The 24846-nt window shown below is 38.4% G+C and overlaps 1 protein-coding gene and 2 pseudogenes across 9 annotated transcripts in view; all 3 read right to left on the bottom strand.

The window, feature by feature from the left end:
* tjp2a (tight junction protein 2a (zona occludens 2)) overlaps positions 1 to 24846 on the bottom strand; it is a 73007-nt gene that overhangs the window by 6592 nt on the left and 41569 nt on the right. For 5 of the 9 annotated variants that reach the window (XM_088319612.1, XM_088319609.1, XM_088319604.1 and 2 more), the window contains 21 exons: positions 24612 to 24736; positions 23788 to 23890; positions 21362 to 22136; positions 19761 to 19864; positions 16526 to 16679; positions 15595 to 15706; positions 14583 to 14713; positions 14414 to 14492; positions 14150 to 14300; positions 13267 to 13375; positions 12874 to 13093; positions 12582 to 12769; positions 11779 to 11874; positions 11602 to 11681; positions 11321 to 11531; positions 9563 to 9663; positions 7957 to 8181; positions 7759 to 7863; positions 3691 to 3894; positions 3484 to 3498; positions 1068 to 1145 (listed from right to left, as the gene is read on the bottom strand). In XM_088319612.1, coding sequence (XP_088175738.1) covers positions 1068 to 1145; positions 3484 to 3498; positions 3691 to 3894; positions 7759 to 7863; positions 7957 to 8181; positions 9563 to 9663; positions 11321 to 11531; positions 11602 to 11681; positions 11779 to 11874; positions 12582 to 12769; positions 12874 to 13093; positions 13267 to 13375; positions 14150 to 14300; positions 14414 to 14492; positions 14583 to 14713; positions 15595 to 15706; positions 16526 to 16679; positions 19761 to 19864; positions 21362 to 22136; positions 23788 to 23890; positions 24612 to 24736 — 3366 coding nt within the window. Of the gene's footprint in view, positions 1 to 1067; positions 1146 to 3483; positions 3499 to 3690; positions 3895 to 7758; positions 7864 to 7920; positions 8182 to 9562; positions 9664 to 11320; positions 11532 to 11601; positions 11682 to 11778; positions 11875 to 12581; positions 12770 to 12873; positions 13094 to 13266; positions 13376 to 14149; positions 14301 to 14413; positions 14493 to 14582; positions 14714 to 15594; positions 15707 to 16525; positions 16680 to 19760; positions 19865 to 21361; positions 22137 to 23787; positions 23891 to 24611; positions 24737 to 24846 lie in introns of all 9 variants that reach the window. The other 4 variants (XM_088319606.1, XM_088319607.1, XM_088319605.1 and 1 more) reach the window with 4 other exon arrangements.
* LOC148351041 (U2 spliceosomal RNA) lies at positions 6425 to 6573 on the bottom strand (annotated as a pseudogene).
* Positions 6787 to 6910, bottom strand: LOC148351040 (U2 spliceosomal RNA; annotated as a pseudogene).

Raw genomic sequence — 24846 nt, 5'->3', positions numbered from 1 at the left:
AAAGCAGATAGTGATGCCTAAAAAGCATCATTTTGTTGCTCTCGGGTGAAAAACATTTTTGTCATATTTTGAAAATTTGTTTTCACCATAAAATGCAATGATTTCATGAATACCAATGTTTGAGCTATTACAATGTAAACGCTAACAAACGGAGATGCATTTTCACATGACAGCGATGACTTAAAAGGACATTTGTGTATTAGATGAATTATCAAATGAACATTATTGTTATTTAACTATTCGTAAATTGTGAAATTTTGACTCATTTTGCATAACATGAGGCTCACCTAGAGGACGCTGACACAATTGTACTCAATCTTGCTGTAAATGATAACTCCCAAAAACAAAAACTTTATGAAAGGCTGGGCAAAAAACAAGAAAAATGGTGCGGTTTGGTCAATTTGAGGAGAAGAGCCATTGCAATTCTCTTTATGTTAAAATGAATACCTTTTCGGACAGAACAATGGCTTTTAAATGATGTGCGAGAATATTGGATCCATAACTTCAAGGTCCAATATTCCTGCCCAACACTGAAAAGCCATTTTGCTCCCGAAAATGTATGGTTTTATGGAAAGATTTAGATGATGACCTTAAAAAAGGACCTAATTCATATCGGTTTAAAAACAAAAACAACACATACTTTATGTACTTTAGATGATTATACTAACGAAGATTAATGTACCGAGAGTTTCTTTGGGTATTATATATGGCAATACTAGTATAAGTATAAATTGTCATTTCTTTACTTTCTAATTTGTCTTTATGGAGTAAGGCTCTGTTTGTGTTTTGAGTTTGAAAATATCTTTCCTGCAAGAAAAAAATGGAATAGGGGTAGGCACTTAAAAGCTTTGGCCTACTCCCCTTTGAACTCATGATTATTATATTATTCGATTGGACAGCTAAATTTTGTGCCAAGAGTTTATTGTTTCGTTTAGGATTAGTTGATGTTGTTTTGTGCTGCGTTTAAATAAGAGGCCACAAACAAATGTATGTGTCAAACCAACCACCAGAGGGCACTAGAAGTTAGAGTCCCAATTTTCTTTTTACTGGGAAGAAAATACACGTACCCGAGCATTTTCTGCCTCCTGTAGTTCGAGGATCCTCTGAGCTCGAGCCAGGTGGTCCATCTTTTCAAAGGCTTTAATCTACAGAGGGAAAACTCGTTAAGATGAAATTGATTTTCTACAATCAAACATTTGATGTCACATGAGGATGTGTGGAACAGTGTTGGGACCTTTCTCGTTAACAAGTAAGGTAATGTAATAAAAATAAAATTTTCTGGCTCAACAGTCATTACAACATGGTGAGTTACTCTGCTACCTATTAAAAGCAGATCACAAAGTACAATGTCCTTCGATTGCTGAGTACTTTATTTGTTGCAGTCACATACAACGCTATATGCCAGCAACATCAAAAGAGGTGGAGTTTGTATTTACAAAGTACAGTTAATACAGTGATGGTGGCACAGTACATGGCTGCTGAATTTCTCTTCATGGATATACTCGCATCTAAGTTGAAATTACAAGTATTAAATAGATTCAGAGGGTCTGTTTGCGCATATTAAGTTGCGTGTAACCAGTAACGAATGGTAGGCAGTGCCTGTGGAGAAGGGTTGGCTTATACAGGAACCACTAACCTACGGAAAATCAATGGAACAAACGGGGGCACACAATTCTCGGTAAACGTGTGATGAATTTTGGTATTTTTATTTTCTAAAATTATTTTTGCAATAAACCATGCCTAAAGAAAAAAAATGTCTTGGACAGTACTCAGTAATGGAGAAGGAGATCTTCAAGGGTTTTGATGTTCAGAGACATGGAGTATCTTAGTTAACCCCTTAACGTTCCTGTAAAATTCGCCTAAAATGCCAAACAAAGATGCGCCTTAAGTAAATTGAATGCTGTTCTTGAACCATTTGAAGAATATGGACACTTTGGAAGGTAACACTCTGACGTTTTGTCCCAAACTAAAAGAATCACTGAAAGTGCTACTAACATTTTGTAATCTATGATAGAACACACAGTAATAGTAGGTTTCCTATTCTTGCCTGAATTTTTACAATTACATGCCTGCAGATAAGAGTAGCATGGGCACCTTAGCTGGAAAACAAGTGAGACTATAGCCCGAAGCCTTAACTTGTAACTTGTCAAATTTGATCACAATCTGAAAAACTAAATATTGTATTTTAGACATTTTTCCAAGGGAAGGTTTAGGCGTTTTTAAAACTGCCCGTTTAGAGACGGCCAGTTTTCAACTATAAAATCTTTGGCCAATTTTTTTTAGAAATTATGAAAGAGTTTTAAACGTTCGGAATCTCTTTCCAGTAGTCAATCAATGATTGTGCACACTTGAACGTAAAATGAATCACTAGTGGCCTTATGCAGACTTATTCCAGCATCTAATTGAAATATAAAAGGGACACCTTCATATTGATTTATTCAGAACTTCATTGGCTAACCAATGTGTCAATCATCATTTGAATCGGTCACTATTGGCTAAAGTTATTCGAAAGTAAGGAAGGCTGGTCCTTTTAAGCATTATAGGCTCAAAAAAGGCCAAAGCAGCTTTTGTAAAACAAAGCCTGCAATTGGCAGAGAAAGGAGTGAATCACAAGTTAGGCTGTTAACGGGCTATAGAAAATAATTCTACTAGCCTGTTTATTTGTAAACGGGAGTTATGAGGCTAAACAGACTGCTCGCAACGAGGAACGTCCATCAATGCAGAAGCTTTTCGGCAGATTTTTTTTATTTGGTCAGCAATATCATGTGTTTTAGAGTAAATATTGGGAGTAAAATATTGGAGTGAAATACACATTTGGATACACTACACTCTTGCGGATGTGAGGAGAGCATGGTTGCGTACTCGCAAATGTAAGTAGACCATGCTTCTGTACTATCATCGAACGTCTTTGGTGAGCTAACCCGTGTTTATAGTTTTCGGGTATCTGCTTTCAGACTGAGCGTGATATTTCTGTGATAAGTCAGTATATGTTGAATCCCAAGAGTTTAAGCTTTCCAAAAATATGTGGCATGGCATATTTCAGGATTGGTGACAACGTACAGACACGTATTGGCTTTTCAACACAGCGGGCTATCGGAACGTCAAGGAGTTAAGTGTTCATTTACAATCTCGCAAAATTGCACAAAAATATAAATATGAATGCTTCACCGCTTTCACAGGTTGGTGTATACCTTTTTGTGTATTTCTTTTATAATGTGACATTTTGAAGCAGTATAAGTGGGTCAGCTTCAATGTGAGTATATACAGTAACTTGAAATTACTTTCAAAAGAATGCACTACTTGGTGGTGTCAGTAATATGGGTGGTAATTGACTTACTTTTAAATGACTAGAATTAAATGAATGAAGTTACAAGTAACTGTATCTCTTTACTATTTTTAATTAACGCCCCCAACACTGGTGTGGGATGAATAACAAAAAAATGACAATCACAAATGTTCCATTATGAACTCACAATCCATTACCTGATCCCCTGATTGCTGTGCCAGTTAAGAAGCAAGCAAGAAAGTGAAAAAAGCGGAATAAAAAGGCATCAACGCAAGCAAGCGAGCAGCAAAGCCAATTAGACAAAGCAAAGGGCTGCACAAATTCGACTCGTCAGTAACATCTGCAGAATATTCATCAGCCGGGTCTAAAAATAAACGTGACTTAAAAGTGTGAGTAATGGCAACCTTGCCCAGGAAGGATTTGTTGGCAGGGTCCTCGTCCATCTCTGAGGTTTGCTCGTCTGACATGTGGTTGATGCGGGTAGCTGAGGGCTTGAGGGCCACGGGAGGGGGAAGCGGTTTGCCCACGCCTGCCGCATCGCTGCTGATGGTGCTGCTCGAGTGCGAGTCGTAACTGCGTGACGAATCAGTTCGGGTCTGAGCACGAACCTGCGCCGACACGCATGAGAAAGTGTCACACCTTGGGTTCCAACATTTTGGAAAGAAACATGTAAAATGTGAGGAAATTGTACATGTTTTTTGCATAAAGTCTATACTCATTTCAACGATATACTTCAATAACCTTTTTGAGAATGCATTTTTAAGACAGCCCGTCTTGCCATCCAGAGCCTTGACATCATCGAAGGAACACCAGCACTCTCACAAGCCAGTCGCCATTTTGTTTTACGTGTTATTTGGACGAAGAGGTCAGAAGAGTTTTAAATCAAAATGTTGGTAGTTTCTGTGGAGGATTCCTTGCCATTGTGCCACTGGTGGATACAGTAATGGTACAAAAACTGGCGAACAGCCCAAAAAAGGGCTAACGGGCAAAAAAACACACTGAGAGCTAATTGGGGCAGATCAACAAACGGTGGCTGCAGCCACTGCAGAAAAACGCGACGTTGGCTAAGCCAAACACACACAGTGAGCAGTCAGGGTAACCGGGAACCAACAACGCATAGAGACAAACACAAAGACAGCCGGGAGGAAACGATCTAAGGAAGACGGCAAAACCAGCCCTAATGCGAGGCTAGCCGAACAAAAGTGTTGAGCAGCCAGGCCAACCAGGAACCTGCAATGGCGTGACACGCAAAGCCGGCCAGGAATAAACAAACAAAAGGATATGTCAAAACAGGCACCAATACTAGGCTTGTCAGTTGGCCAAACAACACACGGTGGGCAGCTAACAAGCACCAACCGGGAGCTAACGAAACAGGAAATACGTTGAAAGCCCAAAGGCTAACAGAGAGCTAGCCAGACAAAATTATACTAACCGCAACACATGCAGCGAAAAACAAACATTAGGACACAAACATCTACTTCCGAGCAGACAAGATTGCTGTACACTACAATCGTTGTCTGTTTCGGAGCTGGCCTCACATGGATTTACCATTTTGAATGTGTTGTGTTCCTTCAATGACATCACGGATCTACAGAAACCAGGCCAGATGAGTGAACTTTGAGACAAAATTTCTCGGGTACCCTGGCGCGTGGAACATCTTGCAACATATTTGCACAATTGTGGGGAGGGAAATTACACGTTCTGAGCCATAAAAAATACAAATCTGCTTGAGAATACAGAGACCCCTCGCTATTTCTTGCTTAGGTTTTCACTGGTTAGCTCCCTCACGTATTTTAATTAATTTAATTGGTCTTTAGTGTCATTGATATCAACGTATTGTGCATTAGGTTTCTTATAGACAGCAGACAGAGAAGGAGAGATTAGGGAGGGCGCTCTGTGTTGGGTGGTTGTGACTATGATAGACTAGTATATAATGTCAGTCAAATAGCCAGTTTGGGCATGTGCAATCAAGGTCTCCGAAAACAAAATTCTTGTAAGAATAATGGCCGCTAGCTTTTAAAAGGCAAAGCAATACCGTGGCTGCAGTTCTGGCATATTGCTCGCCTAGATAGGCAAACACTCGATGCACGCACTTGGTGCCGTACCCCCATAGGCTTCAATGTCCATGACAGTGTAGTTAAAGACAGAGCAAGCATTCCAATTTCAGTGTGCGGTTTTAGGGGTGAAAATGCCCTGATCACACAGGGGTCGACGTAATGTGTGTGTTGAAATAAGTGGGGGGCTCTTTGCTCATACCTGAAGCTGCGTGTGCCATTGAAGAAAGTCCTCCAATTTCATTTTAATTTTGTATAATGAAAATAAAACCATTTGTTCAACTGCAATTATGTGTTGTGTTATTATTTGTCGATCTATAGTTGTTATTTTTTTTACAGTCGTATAGTTTCAGTAATGACATCTCGACGTAAGTTTCCCACTGGGGGGCTATATTGAAGGTGCCACGCTACTTTGCAGATTTAACCTTTCGCAGGTGGTTCCTGTCTCCAATAACCACGAAAGTTGAGGGATCTCTGTAACCAATTCTCATTAAAGTTATTCAATAAACTACTGTAAAAGCCGGAATGCAGAGCACGCTCAAGTTCAACAACGGAACTCAATTTTGTCTTCTTGCGAGCCGCACCGGATTGAAGGCCACAGGCTTAAACAGTATGGAACTACAATAGGAGCTAGGGTTGCACTAAAAGGAAAGAAATGCCGTAGTAGTGCATTCATTGGTAACAATCAGAAAATATCAAAGATCACAATTCCATGCAAATGCATACCATTGTTGGAAACAGGAATCCAACCCAAATCACAGCATGGGGGGGGATTTTGTAAGGTTTATTGTTCTATAGTCCTTATCAATTATCCATTATCCGTTATTGGTCAAATCATAATACGCTACAAAGCCAAGGGGGCGAGACACTTGCTCTCAGCCAAGAGGCTGAGTCAAGGTCCTAGCCACAGAGCCAAGCAGCACAGCATGGGGTTGGGGGGGATTTTTTAAGGGTTATTGTTCTATTTTCTTTATTAATTATCCATTATCTGTTATCGGTCAGTTCATAATACGCTACAAAGCCAAGGAGCCGGGACACTTACTCTCAGCCAAAAGGCCGAGCATCAAAGCATTGCTGCGGTCATTGCGAATGCACCGTTCCCGGAGGTACTGCAATACCGAGTCGATACGTGGAGAGGACAGAGCAAGCTCTTATTCCATCTCTGGATTGCAAAAATATCAGCGGTATTGAATCATTCCTGATGATACTGCTGTGGTGTGATTTTTAAGGGTTATTGTTCTATCTTCGTTATTCATTAGCCATTATCGGTCAGTTCATAAGTGGGGTTTGGGGTTTTTAAGGGTTATTGTTCTATCTTCGTTATTCATTATCCATTATCCGTTAACGGTCAGTTCATAATACGCTACAAAGCCTAGGAGCCGGGACACTTACTCTCAGCCAAAAGGCCAAGCTAAGGTCCTAGCCCTAAAGCCTTGCTGCGATCATTGCGAATGCACCGTTCCCGGAGGTACTGCAATACCGGGCCGATGCGTGGAGTGGACAGAGCAAGCTCTTATTCCATCTCCGGATTGCAATAATAGATAATTCACAATTTTATAACCACAGTTAACAAGTCAATGGTACACAATCCTAGAACCATTGTCCCATATGTTATACTCTAGAACACTAGGAATACTGACAACACATACAAAGCATCAAGTTTTATCTCATCATCAAACCATTTTGGTAAACGGTGCCTAATTGTTGATGTCTTTATTGGGCCAGGCTATTGTCAGACATTAAACCGGTCCGTGTTACTACTGAAATGATATATTGTAACGCTGATTTGCAAAGCATTGGATTCTGAACTTAAGAGAAATGCATTTTGGGAAGTAATTTGCTGATTCTGATCGGAATGAGAAAGAGAAAAGCTTTGTGGGAAGTAATTCAGATGCTTGAAAGATACAAACGCAGGGCTGCAGGTATTCAAAACGTTTACTTACAATGCTTGGTTTTAGCTGAAAAAAGGGAAACAAAATGCTCTCTTTTCTAACATATCTAATTCTGTGACTAAAATTAGTGCGATAATGAGATAAGAGCTGATGCCTTTTCATGTGTCGTCTGTATTCTATACTGGTATAGTGATTATAATCTGCAGCAGTGATCTTGGTAGGGTTTCTGATGGAACTGAATAACCATCCATGTCTTAAGCAGCCCAGTGCTTTGACCATTGCTATCTGGTTTGATCCTCTTAGTGATATAATATATTGACTCATCAGCAATTGCACAAATACGGTAATGCATTTCCAATTCCTTCGCAAATAAGGCATGAAGGATTATTAGGCGCATGTTCAAATTTCTGGCCAATTTGTTTTTTTGGGTGCGCTTTGTAGTCCGGAAAATATGTTAATTATTGATTTTTTTGGTACGTCTGGGAGAGACTCAACTCAGCACATGTGATCGGCACTGTGCGCTCACCTTGGGAGGTTCAGGGACAAAAGCAGGGGGCGGACTGGGATCTCTATTTAGCCTCTCCCTGCTGCCTGACCTTCGCATACGATTCCGGGGTTCAGGGTGAGGCTTCTACACACAAACACACCACAGCACACACAATACAAGACCGTTGACAGGATTGCATACACGGGTTGGGGGAAAAGCGGTCTTCACTTCACCCACTTCGTCAGGCAGCACCGGCTCTGAAGAGCGACCGATGGCCGAGATGGGTTGTGGCTCGTCGGTGGGCTCGTCCAGTTCATTGTCGGTATAAGCGCCACCCTCATCAGCCGTGTCGTCGTAGTCGCTGGTAAGACGGCTGTCCATGCTTAAATAGTCGGCGCTCATCGCTGACAGGTAGGACATTCGGTCGTCATGAAGATCCAGATCCTCCTCTGAACCATCCAACTGTGACAAATAAATTATTAACAACATATTATCTCTGAACTGAAAAAACACACACAAACCACAAAATAAAATAAACAACATCTCTAGGCACGCATCTGGGAAGGAAACGGCTTCAAGCTTTTGAAGTAAGTGATTAGGGAAAGCCACTTTTGGAATAATTGCATTATGCACCCTCTCAAAGTATATTTGATCTTTTCAAGTTTCAGAAAAAACATGGTATCTTTGAGGCACAGAGAAAAGGAAGGATACCATGGAAATTTTCCATTGCAGTGATAGACATTGCTTTACCAGTAACAATGTGAAGGCTATAATATCCTTTTGAGTAGAATCCAATGCAATACAAGTGTGCATTACCCCGTATATTACCATTGATTGGGAAGGTGGTATTTACACCTTGAGACTCAGTATTTTTTGTAACAAAATATACACTATCAATCAAGAGTTTCAGGTTGCTTAAAATTGTCCTTATTTTTTAAGGAAAACCACTGTTTTTTTTCAATTAAGACAATATTTATCAAATTAAAAAAGACACCCCATTTACCATGTTAAGTGATAAATTACAATTTAAGCTGCAAATATGCAGGGTTTTTATTTCAATATGTACATAGTTGTACAGAGGCCCATTTCAAGTAAACAGCACCACATGGTTCTAATAGTACTTTATGTATGCTTTATTGCGTTAGAAACCTAATAGATCAGAAAACTCTGAAAACAGTTTAGCTGGTTAGATAAACTATAAAACTGATCTTCCTTGGAGCTACATATCTGTGAGTGTGATTAAGCTTTCAGAACGGCCAGAAAAAAAACTTTCATGTAAAACATGATGGTATATTCTTGTTAGAATTAATGAAAGCTTCTCCATGTAAAAAAATTGCCAAAAGAATGAAGATCTCCTACAAGGATGTGTACTAGTAGAAAGAAAAGTGGCAAGATAATAAGTATATGAAGTACAGTCTCTAGTTTGAGAAACAGACGCATAACATGTTCTCAACTACCAGCTTCGTTAAATAATACCCACAAAACACCAGTGTCAAATCAACAGATAAGAGGCTTGCCTTCAAGGAAGAATGGCAAATAAAAAGCTATATCTGGCACTGGCCAACAAATGAAAGATATTAATATGGCCAAAATAACAGTCATTGGACAACTCATTTGATAAATTCAAGTGCGACTTTTTCATGGAAAACACAAAACTGTCTGGCTGAGCCCTAATTTTTGAACAGTGTTGTATTACAAAATTATTTTGCACGAAAGTATCGAATTCCTGTAGTTAAGACAGATTCCAGTTTCTCAAGAGAACAGCAATCCTCCAAATCCGTGAGACAATGCGACATGAAATAAAATACTACACAGCTGTTAAGAAAAATGATGTTGTGCTTACCTTGCCTTCACACACCCACACAGCTCGGTCTTGCTGCTGTCGAATTGAGTCCTTCACGCTGCCGTACCATGCGTCGTTGGCCGAGTTCAGATCGATGGTGTCTGAATGGGAATTAAAAACTCTCAAACATGGAAAGGAACTGTTTGGGCTTTATATTTTAGTAAGACTTCCAATTCATAAATGTATCCAATTGTTAAAGTGGAATTAAACCCTAAGTAGGCCTTTATGCATACTATTGCGCCAGTGAATAAGAAAACCAACATCAAAATCCGTATGCTTTATTTAGTATTTCAGTTTGACAATTGTAAACTAAAATATTACAGTGTCATGGTATATATTTTTACTTTAAAAACAAACATTTACTGTAATTACTAATGTTATTTATTAAGACATTTCATGTGTAATGTAATAACTTTGGTTTTAAATCATATCTTTATTCAGCGTATTTTTTTCTTTTATAACGCACACCTTAATTTTTGATCAAGAATCTGTATAACATTTTGTTTCACTTTTTCTCAGCTCACATGAAGCAAGTCAGAAATGTTAAATACATGCGGCCCATGATTCAAATCTTTTATTGACAAGGTAAACTTTGAACACAATACCAAAATGGAATTTACAATCTATTTATTTAAAGTCCGTTCATCATCAGATCCATCAAAGAGTTGTTTCCCTGGTCCAACTATTTTGCGAATTTTTTTTATACCTTTAAGGACAGCTTTCTGTTTTCGCTTATGTCTACCATTCATCCCTGGTACAGTGAGTAAAAAAATAGTGTAAAAAGTAGATAAAATGTATGCCTTTTAATATGTCATTTGTAACACTCGTTGGTGAAGTAGTTTCGGTTCGATTTCTTGTTGCATCCAATCTTTTGTAATTGTGGTCCTAAAAGTTTTGGACTCATCACAAGCAAGGTAATATAACATTAGGGGTGGTAAATGTAACTTCAAAATATTGTACTTGCTGACCGACATCTTCTGTCTGAAATCATCATTGCGGGTACTTTCGTTGCGTGAGCAAATATGTGCAATTCCTAGATGTGCTCGAATAAAGAATTTCTTTTTCATCTTTTTGGGGTTATGGGTTGGCATTAGGACTGTGTTCGAAACAGTCCTTTTTTTACTCTTACCATTTTCATCCTGAAATAAAAGAAGACCACGCGTGTGATATTACTCTGTCCCCCTTGGCTTCGCTTCAGTGTAATGCGCTTTGTGGCCAGAAAACTGATGATAAATGTAAGATAAGCGCGGGAGAAAGATATATAACAGCTCTTTGAACTCAGTTGGGCATTGTTAACATGTACAAAATAGAGACAATATCTAATTTTAAACTTTTTAAGGAAACCTTAAATTACGCACCCCAGCTTCAAGTTCTTTAGTTAAAGAAAAAGTGCTTATTCACGAATAATTACGGTACATACAGATAAAAAAAAACACCATATAGGCCAAATAAATCCGATTGAATGCTCAATTCCCTTTATATTATTATTATTATTATTAGTTAATATTATTTAAATAATTCTCTCCCTAAAAATGGTTTTAAAAAAAGAGCTTTTTGCCCATGTCCATCTATGAAAGTTCATTGTTTTTTGGGATTTGAGTGACTTTTCTGTCCATCTTTGTGGCATGTTTATTATAAAGAGATAATAAAAGACTTAAACCCGGAGTACTGAATTTAAAAAAAAAATATTTGTATGCCTTCAATTAGGTGTGTTTTGTGTTTAACATGATATAGCTCCAGTAATCAAACAAAACGTACCCGTAAAAAGGTGTGAGCATGTCTTTCGCAACTTAATGGCCTGTTCATATAATTTGCGCGCACTGCGGGTGGATCCAGGCAAAAGGCGGTTCCTCATGGTCTTTACTCCCTGCTTGCTGTCTGGATTCAGGAAGATGACGATGGGATACCACTGGGTGTAATTCAAGGTGTCAACAGCTTTTGGGGTCACGTCGAGCAGCGCATGAGCGTTCTAAGCGGAACATGTTCTCAATTTATAACTTGAGCTAAGATTATGAGGGTGTGTTTTTTGAATAACAAACCTGTTCGATGATTTGGCGTATTGTGTTAAGTCTCACAACTCCAGATGATTTTTCACTTCCTGCATCCTTTGGCTCAGTTTCTATAAAGGGGAAAATCACAGTATTCAAAGGATGGAGTAAGTCCCCGACTATTTTTCAACCATCATGTCCCCGTAATCCAAATATATGAACACTTACTAGCAACGATAAACTCATTAGGCATGTCACTTGCGAGTTTTTCATTTACAGCGTCAGAAATGGGCCCAAATATGACCACTGGTCTCTTGAAGCCAGCTGAAAAACAAGCAATTGGGAACAATTTTTGCCAAAGAATGCAAACAGGAAACAACAGTATAAATAGTTCAAATAATCAACCAATGTAATGTGGCACAAGTATGCTGTGACACAATGTCTGGTGTGTTGCAAGAAATTGTCAAAATGACACAAAATTTCCCGAGAACAGATTAAGAACCATTCACAAAAACGTACCATCATGAAATATCTGTGCTGTTTTTCTAGGGCTGTATCAAATTTGACATTTATCTATTCACAAATATTTTTCACATTCGCGATTTCTTTTTTGTGACCACACTTGATTGAAATGTAGCGATGCAGCATATTTGAAAGCAATAGAGCTGTCAAGATTAGGAATTGCTGGAGACAACTAATTGTCACACAAATATTCACAATAATCCCCACTGCATTATATGCTACTATGATAAAATTATTCCAAAATTACATATATTGTACACTTAAGTAAAGAATAGCAATGTAATTGCCTTACAATCGTGTCAAGAGATAATCAAGAAATTATTAACTTATTCTCTTCCTATTATTCCTTTTGAGGAACAATGCTCAGGTGAAATAACAGATTGTATGGTCATTGAATGAACTTTTCAGTAATAAAGTGCAAAATTTAGGTGCACAGATACTCTAATTTCAGATAAATGACAACATTTAGCCATTTTCTAAGTTGTAAAATGCAGGTTTTATAACATTACCTTCACGCAATACAACTCTCTCATAGGCTGGAAATCTCGTTGCGACCGGTGCTGCACTCAGATCCTCTCGACTTTTACGAAGATCTTTTTTCTTGGCTGCTCTTTGCCCACGCAACCTCCAGAAGTCACCTCGGTCGTTACCTGAGGCGGCTCGCGCAGCATTCTGGACATTTGCCATTTGCTCCGCTCTATAACACAAAACAAAATCAGTCACCACTGTTTCTTCCAACTGAGAAGTGATTAAATTGCGAAAGAAAACTTAAAAATACAGTTTTGCCTTCACAATTCATACCTGCTTTTATTTGGAATGATGCCCTTCTCCAGCAATTGGTTTTCTTTGTTTGTACGAACTCCCAGCCAGTTGCCCAGCTTGCCGTCATATAGTGTGTCGGTAACTTTGAAAATCTCTCCTCTGGTGAAAGGAAGGCTCTGAGGAGCCTCTTTCTCATACTCAAAGTGCGTCCTAATGAAGAATGAGTCACCTCTGCCAGATGCTAGAATATCTTTGTAAACTGAAACGTTAAGCAAACAGAGTAAATATAATTTTGGTAAGGTCGGTCCAGGGCAAAGGTACACACTTCAAGAACTGTGCTATTAAATACATCAAAGTTTTAAATATGACTTGAACTTTTGTTTTTTATTGTAATGAACATTGATAAACTACATTTGACAGACTCTTTAATACCTTCAGGTTTGCTCTGTGCAAGAATGGTAACATCTTCCCCTTTAGGAATCTCCAAAAGAAAAAGTACCGCATCCTCGCGGACCATACCCCTAAAGTCCACGTTGTTCACCTGTTACATAAAAAGCAAGCTCAAAATAGGCAAAGATCTATTAACACATAGGTATTCACTTATGGTGTATTGAATGTTGTCTTCTACGATTACAATGGAGATTTGAGAACTTTTTTTAAAACAAAATTGGGAGAAAATATGAGATACCACTGCAATATATTGATCATATAGTGAATTCCTAAATTTTAGACACCTAATTACAGATACTGGTTCAAAATAGGTAGATTAATTAAATATTGTTTTTTGATACATGAAGTTTCTGTTTAAAAAACTGGCGACCCTCTCAGGAAAAAATGTATATTTTAACAGTAATATGCAAAAAAGTATTGGGATGGAGAATGGATTGTGACAGTGTAACTTCAAGTCTTAAGGAAAAATGGATAGAAAGATTAAAAAAAATATTTTGCTCAATTTACCTCATCAACAACCACTTATTATATGAGAAAAATAATTGCCATCTTGACATTGGTAAAATACAAAGAAATGCATAACAAACATGTTCAGCCAATGGGTTAAGATGTATTTTTTATTATTTGTTAAAATTTAAAGTCATTACTACCACCATTGCCATCTTCCACTTTTAAAGGTTTATTTTTCCCCATTTCATAGGATAAATCATGAAAAAAGTGAAATACAAAGAAATGCATAAAATGAGCAAAAAAAAAAAAAATGGGGGTAAGAATTAATTGTGTGAAATGTGCTTGATGTTTTCCCATTTATTCACACAATATGATGTAGTCATGTTTAGAATAAATTAAAAAAAGCAAGACTCACTTTCACAAGTTGATCGCCAGTCCGAAGACCTTCCTGTTCAGCTGCACTATCTTCCTGAACCCCTGCAATAAAAATCCCGACATCATTTCCTCCTGCAAGCCTCATACCGACACTGTCACCTTTTTTGAACCGGACCATCAGTGTGTTTGGCCTGGAAGATAAAAAAGATAAAAAAAAAGAATAACATGTTATAATATTCAAATACTTCTATTACTAATGTTACCCCGTTCAAAACTAGTGACCCAAATAATAAAAACATCTGACCCGTATACTTCTTGGTCTTCTTTGCTAGGCTTTAGTGGTACTTTAGGGGGGGCAAGAACCTTTGGGCCAATTGTGATTGCTTACAAAGAAGAATAAAATACAAGCGCATAAATACAAAAGGTGTGCAGATGTGAAAAGCACAACATTTTGAAAATTAGGAAGTATTTACTTGGTGGCGTTAGAGGCCGTGACTCTACCCTCTCAGGAGGAGGCGGTGGTTGTTCTTCCACAGCTCGCTCAAGACCCTTGAACGGGGTTGGCATAGCACCCATCTTAGCTAGTCGATTTGGTGGTTCATCTCTGGTAAAAAAAGAAAAAGAAAAAAAAGGTCATTTCAAATAATTGGTTTAATCAAATCTACCATATTTTCTAGAATATAGGGTGCACCAAAAAAAAAAAAAAACAAATTGGCCAGAAATTTGAAAGTGCGCCTATACAGCAGAAACAAGGGATAAGATTGGAAATGCATACAGTATTTGAAGGTGTTCTTTACTAACGAGGTTTTACGGGATGCTACCACATCGCTAACCACTTGACCACCAGTGGTACAGATTACATGTGAAAAGGTATTATACCTCATTTCATTATCACACTATTTTTACTCACTGTGCCAGAAACACTGGTTTGCATTGTGCATTCTGGTAGGTTAATCAGTTTTCCCACTTCTTTACCTGTGCGCCATTTATTTAATATGTATACGTACATAAAAGAGCTTGTGTGGTAATTTGTTAAAAGACTTTTCGTTTACCGTTTCCGTTTTTCGCAATGTTATTGACGCACAGGTGAAGAAGTGGAGACTAACAGATCACAATGGAGAACAAAATGCACTGTTGCACTTATGAACACGGTAGCTCTTACTATGGTGTCAATTTCATGCGCCTTATAGTACCGGTGGGCCTTATGTATGAAAACTATGTGACAAAAGACAATTTTTTTGGGGGGAAGCATCTTGTAATCCGGTGCGCTTGATAATGCTGAAAATACAATATTTGTAGAGCACTTTTCACACAATAACATGCGACTGAAAGTAGTCTTGAAAAAGGTCCAATAAACACAGGGCCCTTTCTATCCACCAAATATCCCAGACTTTAGTATACACAAACACAAAGATTGCTAATAAAAGCATGGTAAGGAATACATCAACCCTGTAAGGATATAATTTTGCTGATGATATACTGCACCTTGGCTTCTCTCTGAGCCGTTCATTGGAGGAGTGCGAAGACAGATCGGAATGATGGCCGCGTCTTTCATCTTGCGGAGAGTAGGAGCGATAAGACTCTATTTCAGAAATATCTGAAACACAAAAATATCCGCAACTTGACAACTCGAGTGTGAACCTTATGCCCTTAAAAACTGAATATTTTTCTGATTTAATGACAGACGGGAAAAAAAATGCTTTTCTGTTTATGATGTTACTTAGCAGCAGGGGAAAAAAATGGGTGATATAATTGACTCCCACTGATGTGTGTAGTCATCAAAAATGAATGGATTGAACAAATGAAATATTTGATTGTATCTAGGTTAGCCCTTATTCACTTTTAAAGCAAAGAGACAAATACTGGCTATGGTGTGAACCCTGTCATGATGAAATTCTGTCCTATCTGATAGAAGGATTATGGAGGTGGATTAGTTCGTCCAACTAAAGGCAGGCGAGAACCCTCAAATACACACTATGGAGCACACACATAATTCCAAAAACAAAGTGGGTCACATGTCCACTGGCTATTCCACCCTCCCTGCAGATGTTTGGTGAGCAAAAACATCCATTCACACCACTTATCTAGGTTGGACTGGACCAATCACAGTACAATTGGAGATCACGTGACATTCAGACGAGGTATAAAAGGGCAATCTGCAGAAGGGTATCATGAAAATTACGTGGCTGTTCTGGTTAACTCATAGTGTGAAGTTTGTGAAGGTAAAAAACACTAAAAACTGATGGGGAAATAAAACTTTTATTTAGTGATGGAAAAGTAGGATGAATGGACAACAAAACATCAACACATTTCCACAAATCATTGTCATACAGTCGATATGGTTGGAGTTTACACGTGGTGATGAGCGCCTACACCGGATAGGACCTGCTGCTTTTCAGTTTCAAGTATCTCTCACCATCGAGCTCCGAGTCGCTGTCCACCATCGGAGGGACTCGGATGAGCACTTGCTGCCTGTCTCTCTGGACCACCAACTGTAGTTTACCACGAGACTTCTCGATCAACTTTCCCGCATCGCTGAGCGATAGGTTTTCTGTTGCTGTCCCATTAATCTGATGTTGGAAATGAAAATGCACAGATGGTTATTTCAAAGGTCAAAAACAATGACGTACCACAAGTCAGAGAAGAATGCCATCTCTAATTGCATACAATGTTTGCCCACGTTGATATCAATGAAAATAAAGACAATTCTATTCCGATCTAAAACATGGGTACTGGACAATGATATGCAAATCACTTCCAACAAATAACTAACTAAATTCACTTTAAAGTCCAGTATTTCAATAATCAGAATTTTAAAATGGACTACAATTATGACTGCAAAATGTTCCCAAAAATTTGAACAGGGGCACAATTCGATTTTCGTTGAATCACATTTATCGAAAAGCATTAAGAACATAGTATGCATGATTTAGGAAAATTCTCATTCTTGCTTCTGCACATTAACAAAATAATTCAAATAAATGTAGTCCGTTTGAAAGACCAAAATCATCCAATGTGGAAGATTTTTTTAATGTATGTATAATCAAGAACATAATTTATTGAATTAAAAAAATAAAATGAGCAAAAATATTACAGACGCTCCCCTACTTACGACCATTCGACTTATGCAAAACGATAGATATGAGCATTTTTTTCGGGATGTCGAAAAATATCAGGACATTGCTTTAAGTTAGATTTTGTATTGTGTGCACCTTTTTCCGAGTAGAGGACATTACTGTAGTCAATAAAATAATTGCATGAGATGCACACAATTTTCTGCCAAAGCAACAAGATTTTTTTCCTTTCGGAAATGTAACTTTTTGACAGCTGATCAACAGTCTGGGCTATCAATTATTAGAAAATAAAAAACATGTATGAAAAGTCAAGTAACCCTTGAATGGTTCATTTTTTCCCAATATATATATATATATATATATATATATATATATATTTTTTTTTAGTTTTCGACAAGTCACACAAACTAATTTCAAGTTCCTGGGATTCTTTATGCAGTATCTTTTAGACTACAAGGCACACCTAAAAAACAAAATAAAAACCGTGAATTCCGGAATATAAGCCGCTACTTTTTTCTCAAATGTTCAGCCCTGCGGCTTATTCAGTGAAGCGGCCAATTTATGTAATTTTTCTAACGGCCACCAGCAGCACTCGAGTACAAAAGGTCAAATTTAGACCGGTGGAATTGTGCGCCGAGGTTGACTGCATCCTCTTAGTTTATGTTCGAATTGTCCGTATGACAGAGGACAGAGGTTCGTTCCGATTATGAGGAAGACGCCCTTGACGGCGACAGTTATGAGGAGAAAGACGAGGACGGTTTCCCGTGAATTTCGCAATTGCAGTACGGCTTTTTTTAACAGCTACGCTTTGAGCGTTGCAAGCGTGTTAGGAGTAGGGTGGTGGTACCTTTCACAGGCACGGTTTGGGATAAAAGTTATATTATTATTAAAGCTTTAAAAACTCTCTCGGTGTACCGTCTTTCTTTGTAAATATGTGTAACCATGTATAATATGTATTTGCAACTGTATATTTTTGTCATGTATTTATTTTAGAGACTTATTGTGATATGTTTTCTACGAGCGAATCAAAAAGAAAGGGCGGAGCAAACGCAGGCTGATGGGAAGTGGGGTAAAGCTGAGTTAAATCTCTTTGTTGTTGCAGCGGACAATAGTGGATATATATTTTTCCCACTCTTAACTTTAAAAATATACATTTTTTTTTGTTGGATTACTTTCAACGGGACCTGGACTTTAAAGGTTTACATTAAATTCTAACTACCGGTATCATTTTCTGTTAATGTTGCCGATTGTGGTGGATGGATTGTGTACTATATTTGCAGTTACAATCGAGTAAGAGCTTGCTCTGTCCACTCCACGTATCGGCCCGGTATTGCAGTACCTCCGGGAACGGTGCATTCGCAATGATCGCAGCAAGGCTTTAGGGCTAGGACCTTAGCTTGGCCTTTTGGCTGAGAGTAAGTGTCCCGGCTCCTAGGCTTTGTAGCGTATTATGAACTGACCGATAACGGATAATGGATAATGAATATCGAAGATAGAACAATAACCCTTAAAACCCCCCCTACAATCGCGGCACCTAAAGTCAGATTTGGGATAAACTGGTGACTGTGTTACATGTTTAAATGTTGGTGCATGCAGCTTATATACAGGTGCGGCTTGTGTAAGGACAAAACTAATAATGTCCGCAAAATGTGGTGTGTGTGCGGCTTATAATCAGGTGCGCTTTATAGTCTGGGTTTTACGGTAAATATATTATAAAAATTAGCCTGTAATTTGAAAGTGCGCCTTATAGTCAAATGTGCCTTATATACCAAAAATATGTCTGATAAAATATAGGAATGCATAACTAAAATGAAATGCTAAAATCTACTGTAACTAAAAATGGATGTATTAATTTATTTTAGCGGGGAAAACATTTTTTTATGCAACCTTAGCTCTCACAATACTTTTAATTCCATGCACTTTATACACGTGTGTGCCTAATATATGAAAAATATTTCACAATGCTTATTTTTTAAAGTGCACTTTGAAGTCCAGTGCGCCCTATATATGAAAATAATTTTACAATAGACCATCTTCTAAGGCTTTGTAATCCAGTGTCCCCATAGTACAGAAAACAAGGTAAAAAAGATGAATGACAAACGGTAACACTGTTTAATTAAGAGACAAATCATCATATTAAGGTGGTTTGGGGAAGTACTTTATGGTTTTAAAAAAAAAATGGAAATTGGAAAAACTCACTGGTTTATTACACATATCACTTTAAATTTGCTTTTACGATTTTTGAAAACCTCTTGTAGCAGCAGGTGAACTGATGTGTGCTTACATCGTGCCTACGTTGGACACGCATGCGTTCTATAAATTTATATATGTTTCATATATTCATAGAAAATACTGTTGGAATGTTACTTTTAGCTGGTTATTTGCATAGGTAATGTGTTATCATACTTGATGGGAATGAGCTTGTGAAACTTGATGAACAATCCAGAGAAAAACTGACAGACATGAATGCCGTAAATTTAGAACCCAATTAGGAACTCGTCATGTGGCGAGAAACAGGAGTGGGGCTGATGGTCAACATGAGAACGTTCATAATTTTCAAGTTCAATACTTGAGCACCTTGAGAATTATGTCCCCTTCTTGCAGGTTTCCATCTCTGCTGGCAAGCCCTGTGCTAGTCATCTCCTTGATGAAAAGCTGACTGCCAAGCCGCAGTCCATACTCTGGAAAACAAAATCAAACTTTGTGTCAACTCTGTATACAATAGGCATGTGCCAATGACCTGTTTGACAAAAAAAGCTAAGGTTTGAATAATGCCAAAGGCGTTCGTCACTGGTTATTAAAGATTTGTAAATGTTTTGAGGGCATCTTGAAAAAAGCTTGTACGATGTGCACCTATGCATAGTTGTGCAGCAAGCATTTTTTTCCTTTTCTCCATCACACTGCATTACTGTGGATGAGCAGAGAAATAAAACATGGGGATCAGAAAAAAATCAAAAAGGCATACACTTAGCAGCTCATAATCAAAGTAATCAAGGACTGACGTTAAAATAATCAGAATTTGCAAAAATTTTAGACTTTAAAAATAGAAGAATTGCAACATGTTTTTTGTCGAATTTAACATAGTTGAGGTTTCAGAATGCATGTGTGGCATAGCCAGAATCCTTCACTAATGTGCAAAATGATATAACTTCAAATGCAAAATAAACTTAAATTGTAGGTTAATTGATTGGAAAGCATGTTTGGAGTTACACTGCAAATGTAAATACATACCAATTTATTTGTGTATAATGCACACCCCTATTTTTTTTGTTAAATAAGGTATAGGTGTAGTGTTTTATTTTTTCTCAGAGAAAACTTTGCAGTTGGTTGAAACAGGACTTGAGTCCAGGTTGCGGTACCAGAGACAAATGTTAATTTTGTTGTGCATTTCAGATGTTACAATGACAATAAATTCTATTCTAGTCTTTTATCCTATTCTAAGCACTTTAAGTGACACACATTGTTGCATACATGCGGCCATGATTACAATTTTTTACTCACAACTTAAAATATAAACACAATATGGACATAAAATGTACAATGTATTTATTTATTGTCCTTCAAAGTGAGATTCATCATAAGATACAAAGCATTGTTTTCCTTGACGTGCTTTTTTTTGTGTTTATGTATAGCTTTCAAGGCGACTTTTTGTTTTCTCAAATCTCTAACATTAGTCTTTGGTACCGTGGCGCTCTCAGGTTCTTACATCCAATGTTTTGCGATTGTGGTCAGCAAAGTTTTCGACTAATCAATCATTGCACAAATATGGTAAACGCCCGTGTATAACATATGCAGCCAAAGATTTGAGTTCTTTTTTTGGGGGTAAAAAAAAAGAGAATGCTCGTTATACAGTAACAAATAGGGCAAATAAAGTTTCATCGTAATTTTTTTTAATAGGGTTTCCAACAGTATTAAAAGCATTACATTTTAAGCCTGTGATTCAGAATCCCATATCATCCCATGCCTACAATTTATACAGAACAGGATTAGGAAACCATAGTCCTAGAGAGCCATATTATCCACGTTGTCTCCCTCCTACAACAAAGCTGGTTTCTTCTAGATATGATAGGCTGCAGCCGTTTTGAAGGGAGACTTGGAAAAAATGCAGGACTACGTTTCTCAAGGACAAAGATTCATGACTACTGGTATCGCATTAACCAGGTATTTTCACACCTCACCTTCATTGGGCCGATTTTTCAACAGTAAAACATTCAGAGGTTTCTCCAGTGGTTCCAATTCTCGAGCAGGGCGTGGCATAGGGATTGGCATGGCCGCAGGAGACGGTGAGCGCTCCAATCGATCCCTGCTTCCGCCTCTCTTTAGGGGCTCATCGTATTTCCTAGGGTCACTGGTAATTCGTTCTCGTCCTCGCTCAAAACTGTGGTTACGCCCACGGTTGCGTCCTGGGCTGTGGCTGTCCCGTCTATAGCGCTGCTCAGGGCTGTTTGCGCGGTCGAGCGCACGGTCACTGCGATATCGTCGATCTGGACTATATTCGCGGTCGAGTGTTCGTTCGCTTCGGTAACGCCGGTCAGGACTGTGGTCTTGGTCTAAGGTGCGTTCGCTACGGTATCTTCTGTCAGGGCTGTAGTCACGATTGAGAGCGTGGTCGCTCCTGTGATGCCGATCCGGGCTACGTTCCCTGTCCAAGGCTCGGCCTCTGCTGCCATCTCTTTTGTAATGCTGCTCGGGGCTTCGTTCTCTCTCTAGGCTCCTGCCACGATCTTGCCGGTCCAAGTTTCTGTCGTAGTCACGCTCACGCGTTTGGTAGCCAGAATCCATGTAACCGCCTTGTTCCCTCTCCAGGCTGTGGTCCTGCCTGTTACTGTACATGCTGCGACGGTCCTGGTCGTAGTTGTAATCTTCAGCGTAGTCATTATTGAAAACTCTATCATCAGGTGATCCAGGACGGTTTAGGACATTCACAGGAACCTTTCTTGGTCTCTTGACAGTCTGTTGAGTCACACCAAATGTGTCAAAGCATGAATATAAGTAACTTATTTAATGTATTCATTTGTGCATAATGCACACACCCCTATTTTTTTATTTTAAAAATATAATTATATATATATATATATATATATATATATATATATATATGCTTTTTTTAATGTTTATTTTTATCCTTCAGGGGGGCTTTGTTTTCTCCTACTTTTAGCATCCGTCTCTGGCACATAAAAAAAAAAAATTGTGTGAAAATGAGAAAATCTAATGCATCTCCCATATTTATTTGTGTAGAAATTATTAATAGTATAGTATTGTATTTGTGCAATGCATCTAATGAGTAGAAAAATAAAATCATTGACCATAATTGCAGAACATAATAATAATAATAATTTCCTTTGTATTGTCATTCTTTGTAACAATGTACACAGAACGAAATGTCGATACACCTGACCCGTTGTAGCGAGCCGATGCAGCCGCAGCCAACAGAGGGCGCCGCCATTTTACCAATTAGGAATGACTCGGCCGAGGCGCGAACCAGCGACCTCCCAGTCTCAAAGCGGGCACACTACCAAATGGTCAGCTATCTGTCAGTTAACCGTTAGCTAACGCTTAGCTTGTGGTTATCCAACAGTTCGCTTACGGCGCCTGGTCAAGTTCATCAAACGGAAAACGGCAAAAATGCAGAGTTGTGCCTCTTACGTCTGGGGGGGGGGGGGGGGGGGGTTTAAGGGTTATTGATCTATCTTCGTTATTCATTATCCATTATCCGTTATCGGTCAGTTCATAATACGCTACAAAGCCTAGGAACCGGGACACTTACTCTCAGCCAAAAGGCCAAGCTAAGGTCCTAGCCCTAAAGCCTTGCTGCGATCATTGCGAATGCACCGTTCCCGGAGGTACTGCAACCAAAACCAGGTAGAGGCGTTGAGAGTGACATATCTTAACCACTTGGCCATCAGTAGTATTTTATGTCCTTAGAACATTATTTTTATTGACGGTACAAGAGACAAATGTTATAAAACGGAGAAAACAGAAATTCAGTCAGAAAAAAAAAACACTTGAAACAAAACCGAAGAACACATATACGTCTTGCACACAATACATCGTGCCTTGTACATATTACCTGGCACAGCTTTTAACCATGGCCAAAAACGTTTGTATGACAGCCATTTCTCATTAAATTTACACACTTTCCCATGGTCCAAAGTAAAGTGCTTTGTCCGAGGTTTCTAAGTGTATTGTGGGTAGACCTATGACGATGGAAACAACTCTTTGGTTTAAATGTCGATCATTAAGTCGGGCCGGGTTTCCCCTTTCGCCGTTTATGTAATCATGTAATTATTTAGATGACTGCTTTTACTTCTACTTGAGTAATGTTTTCCTGAAGTAACAGTACTTTAACTTGAGTAACATACTTCCAAGCTGCAGTTCAGCGCCGAAATGCGGGCTTATATACCCGTGGGCTGGGTCAGATTGGGCTGGATTTTTCTTTAGGTCCGATCTTACCTCTACTCCAATTATATAAAATAAATTATCTTTTTCCTCAGCCATGGGGGGTTGCAGTTAGATTTGTTCACAATGTGACATGATAAATGTTATATAATTTGAATACCAATACATTTAATGTAAACCTGAAACACTCAACATAAATACTTACGATTTTTGCAACTTTTCCACACTTTCTGAGTGTTTGAACAGCAAAAGAATGGATGACGCCATCCATGGGAATAGCATTCACTTGCACCACTCTGTCATTCTCACTAAACATAAATAAAAAGAGTGAAAAACTTAGTCATACCACAGACTTGAAATTAGTCAATAATAAAGCAGCTTAAAATGACAAAAGAAATCAAGTTATATCAGCTCCTGTTCAGACATATTACATCGCACTACAATTACATCACATGTTTCTGTTGTGAACCATTACTTTTTTGTGTCTGATTGAGGATGTGAGACAGCCACATAGATTGTTTTCGTGACCATCAACAATGTTCTTGACCAGTCAGACACTACAAGGTAGGCAGCTACAAACAAAGATTATCGGTAAGAATCTACCAAATAGTGTAGTGAAAGTAATATTTTCTGAACCTTTTAGAGTGTGAAAAAAAAGTTGATTGATCAATTTCCAACAAGAAGTAATTTCATATTGCAGAAAATCGTCTCACGACTGAGAACAATTTAAAACCAAGAATTAGACCGCAGGGCAAAGTGCCAGTTTCCATGCACTTAAAGCAGAGTAATTCAAATTTATATCTTGCCTTGTAATGACATAATTAATCATCATAATTAAATTACACAAGCCTGCATTGACAGGGTAGACTCACTCCACGTGATCTGTCATATAAATCAGAGGACTTTCAACTATTTGCATGGGTTAAAGCCCACGCCCTATCGTGATGATCAAACAAGTGCAAAGAGTAAAATATTTAGGGACCTACATAATTATTAGTGTTTTTTCAGGAATGAAATAGCAATACACACAACAACAAGCCATCAGCTGGTCCTCCCTGAAGGACGTCTGAAACCATAATGGACGTCTCGCCACTCTCTTCGTTTGGGTTGTCTCGCCCTCCTGATACAGCGATGCCAAAGCCCATCTTTGGATCCTGGGAAACAAGAAAATGAAACATGATAATCTTGCTGATTTTGCATGTATTATCAGAGTCAAAAGTATGAGCAAAAAAGATTCACAGTAATCTTTGTGGAGTGTGTCAGC

The sequence above is a fragment of the Urocampus carinirostris genome, chromosome 16 (assembly GCF_059441175.1).
Source record: "Urocampus carinirostris isolate Australia breed hairy pipefish chromosome 16, RoL_Ucar_1.0, whole genome shotgun sequence".
In the NCBI taxonomy this organism is placed as follows: domain Eukaryota; kingdom Metazoa; phylum Chordata; class Actinopteri; order Syngnathiformes; family Syngnathidae; genus Urocampus; species Urocampus carinirostris.
The sequence above is the reverse complement of the archived record's forward strand: the minus strand, read 5'-3'. Positions and strand labels throughout refer to the sequence as shown.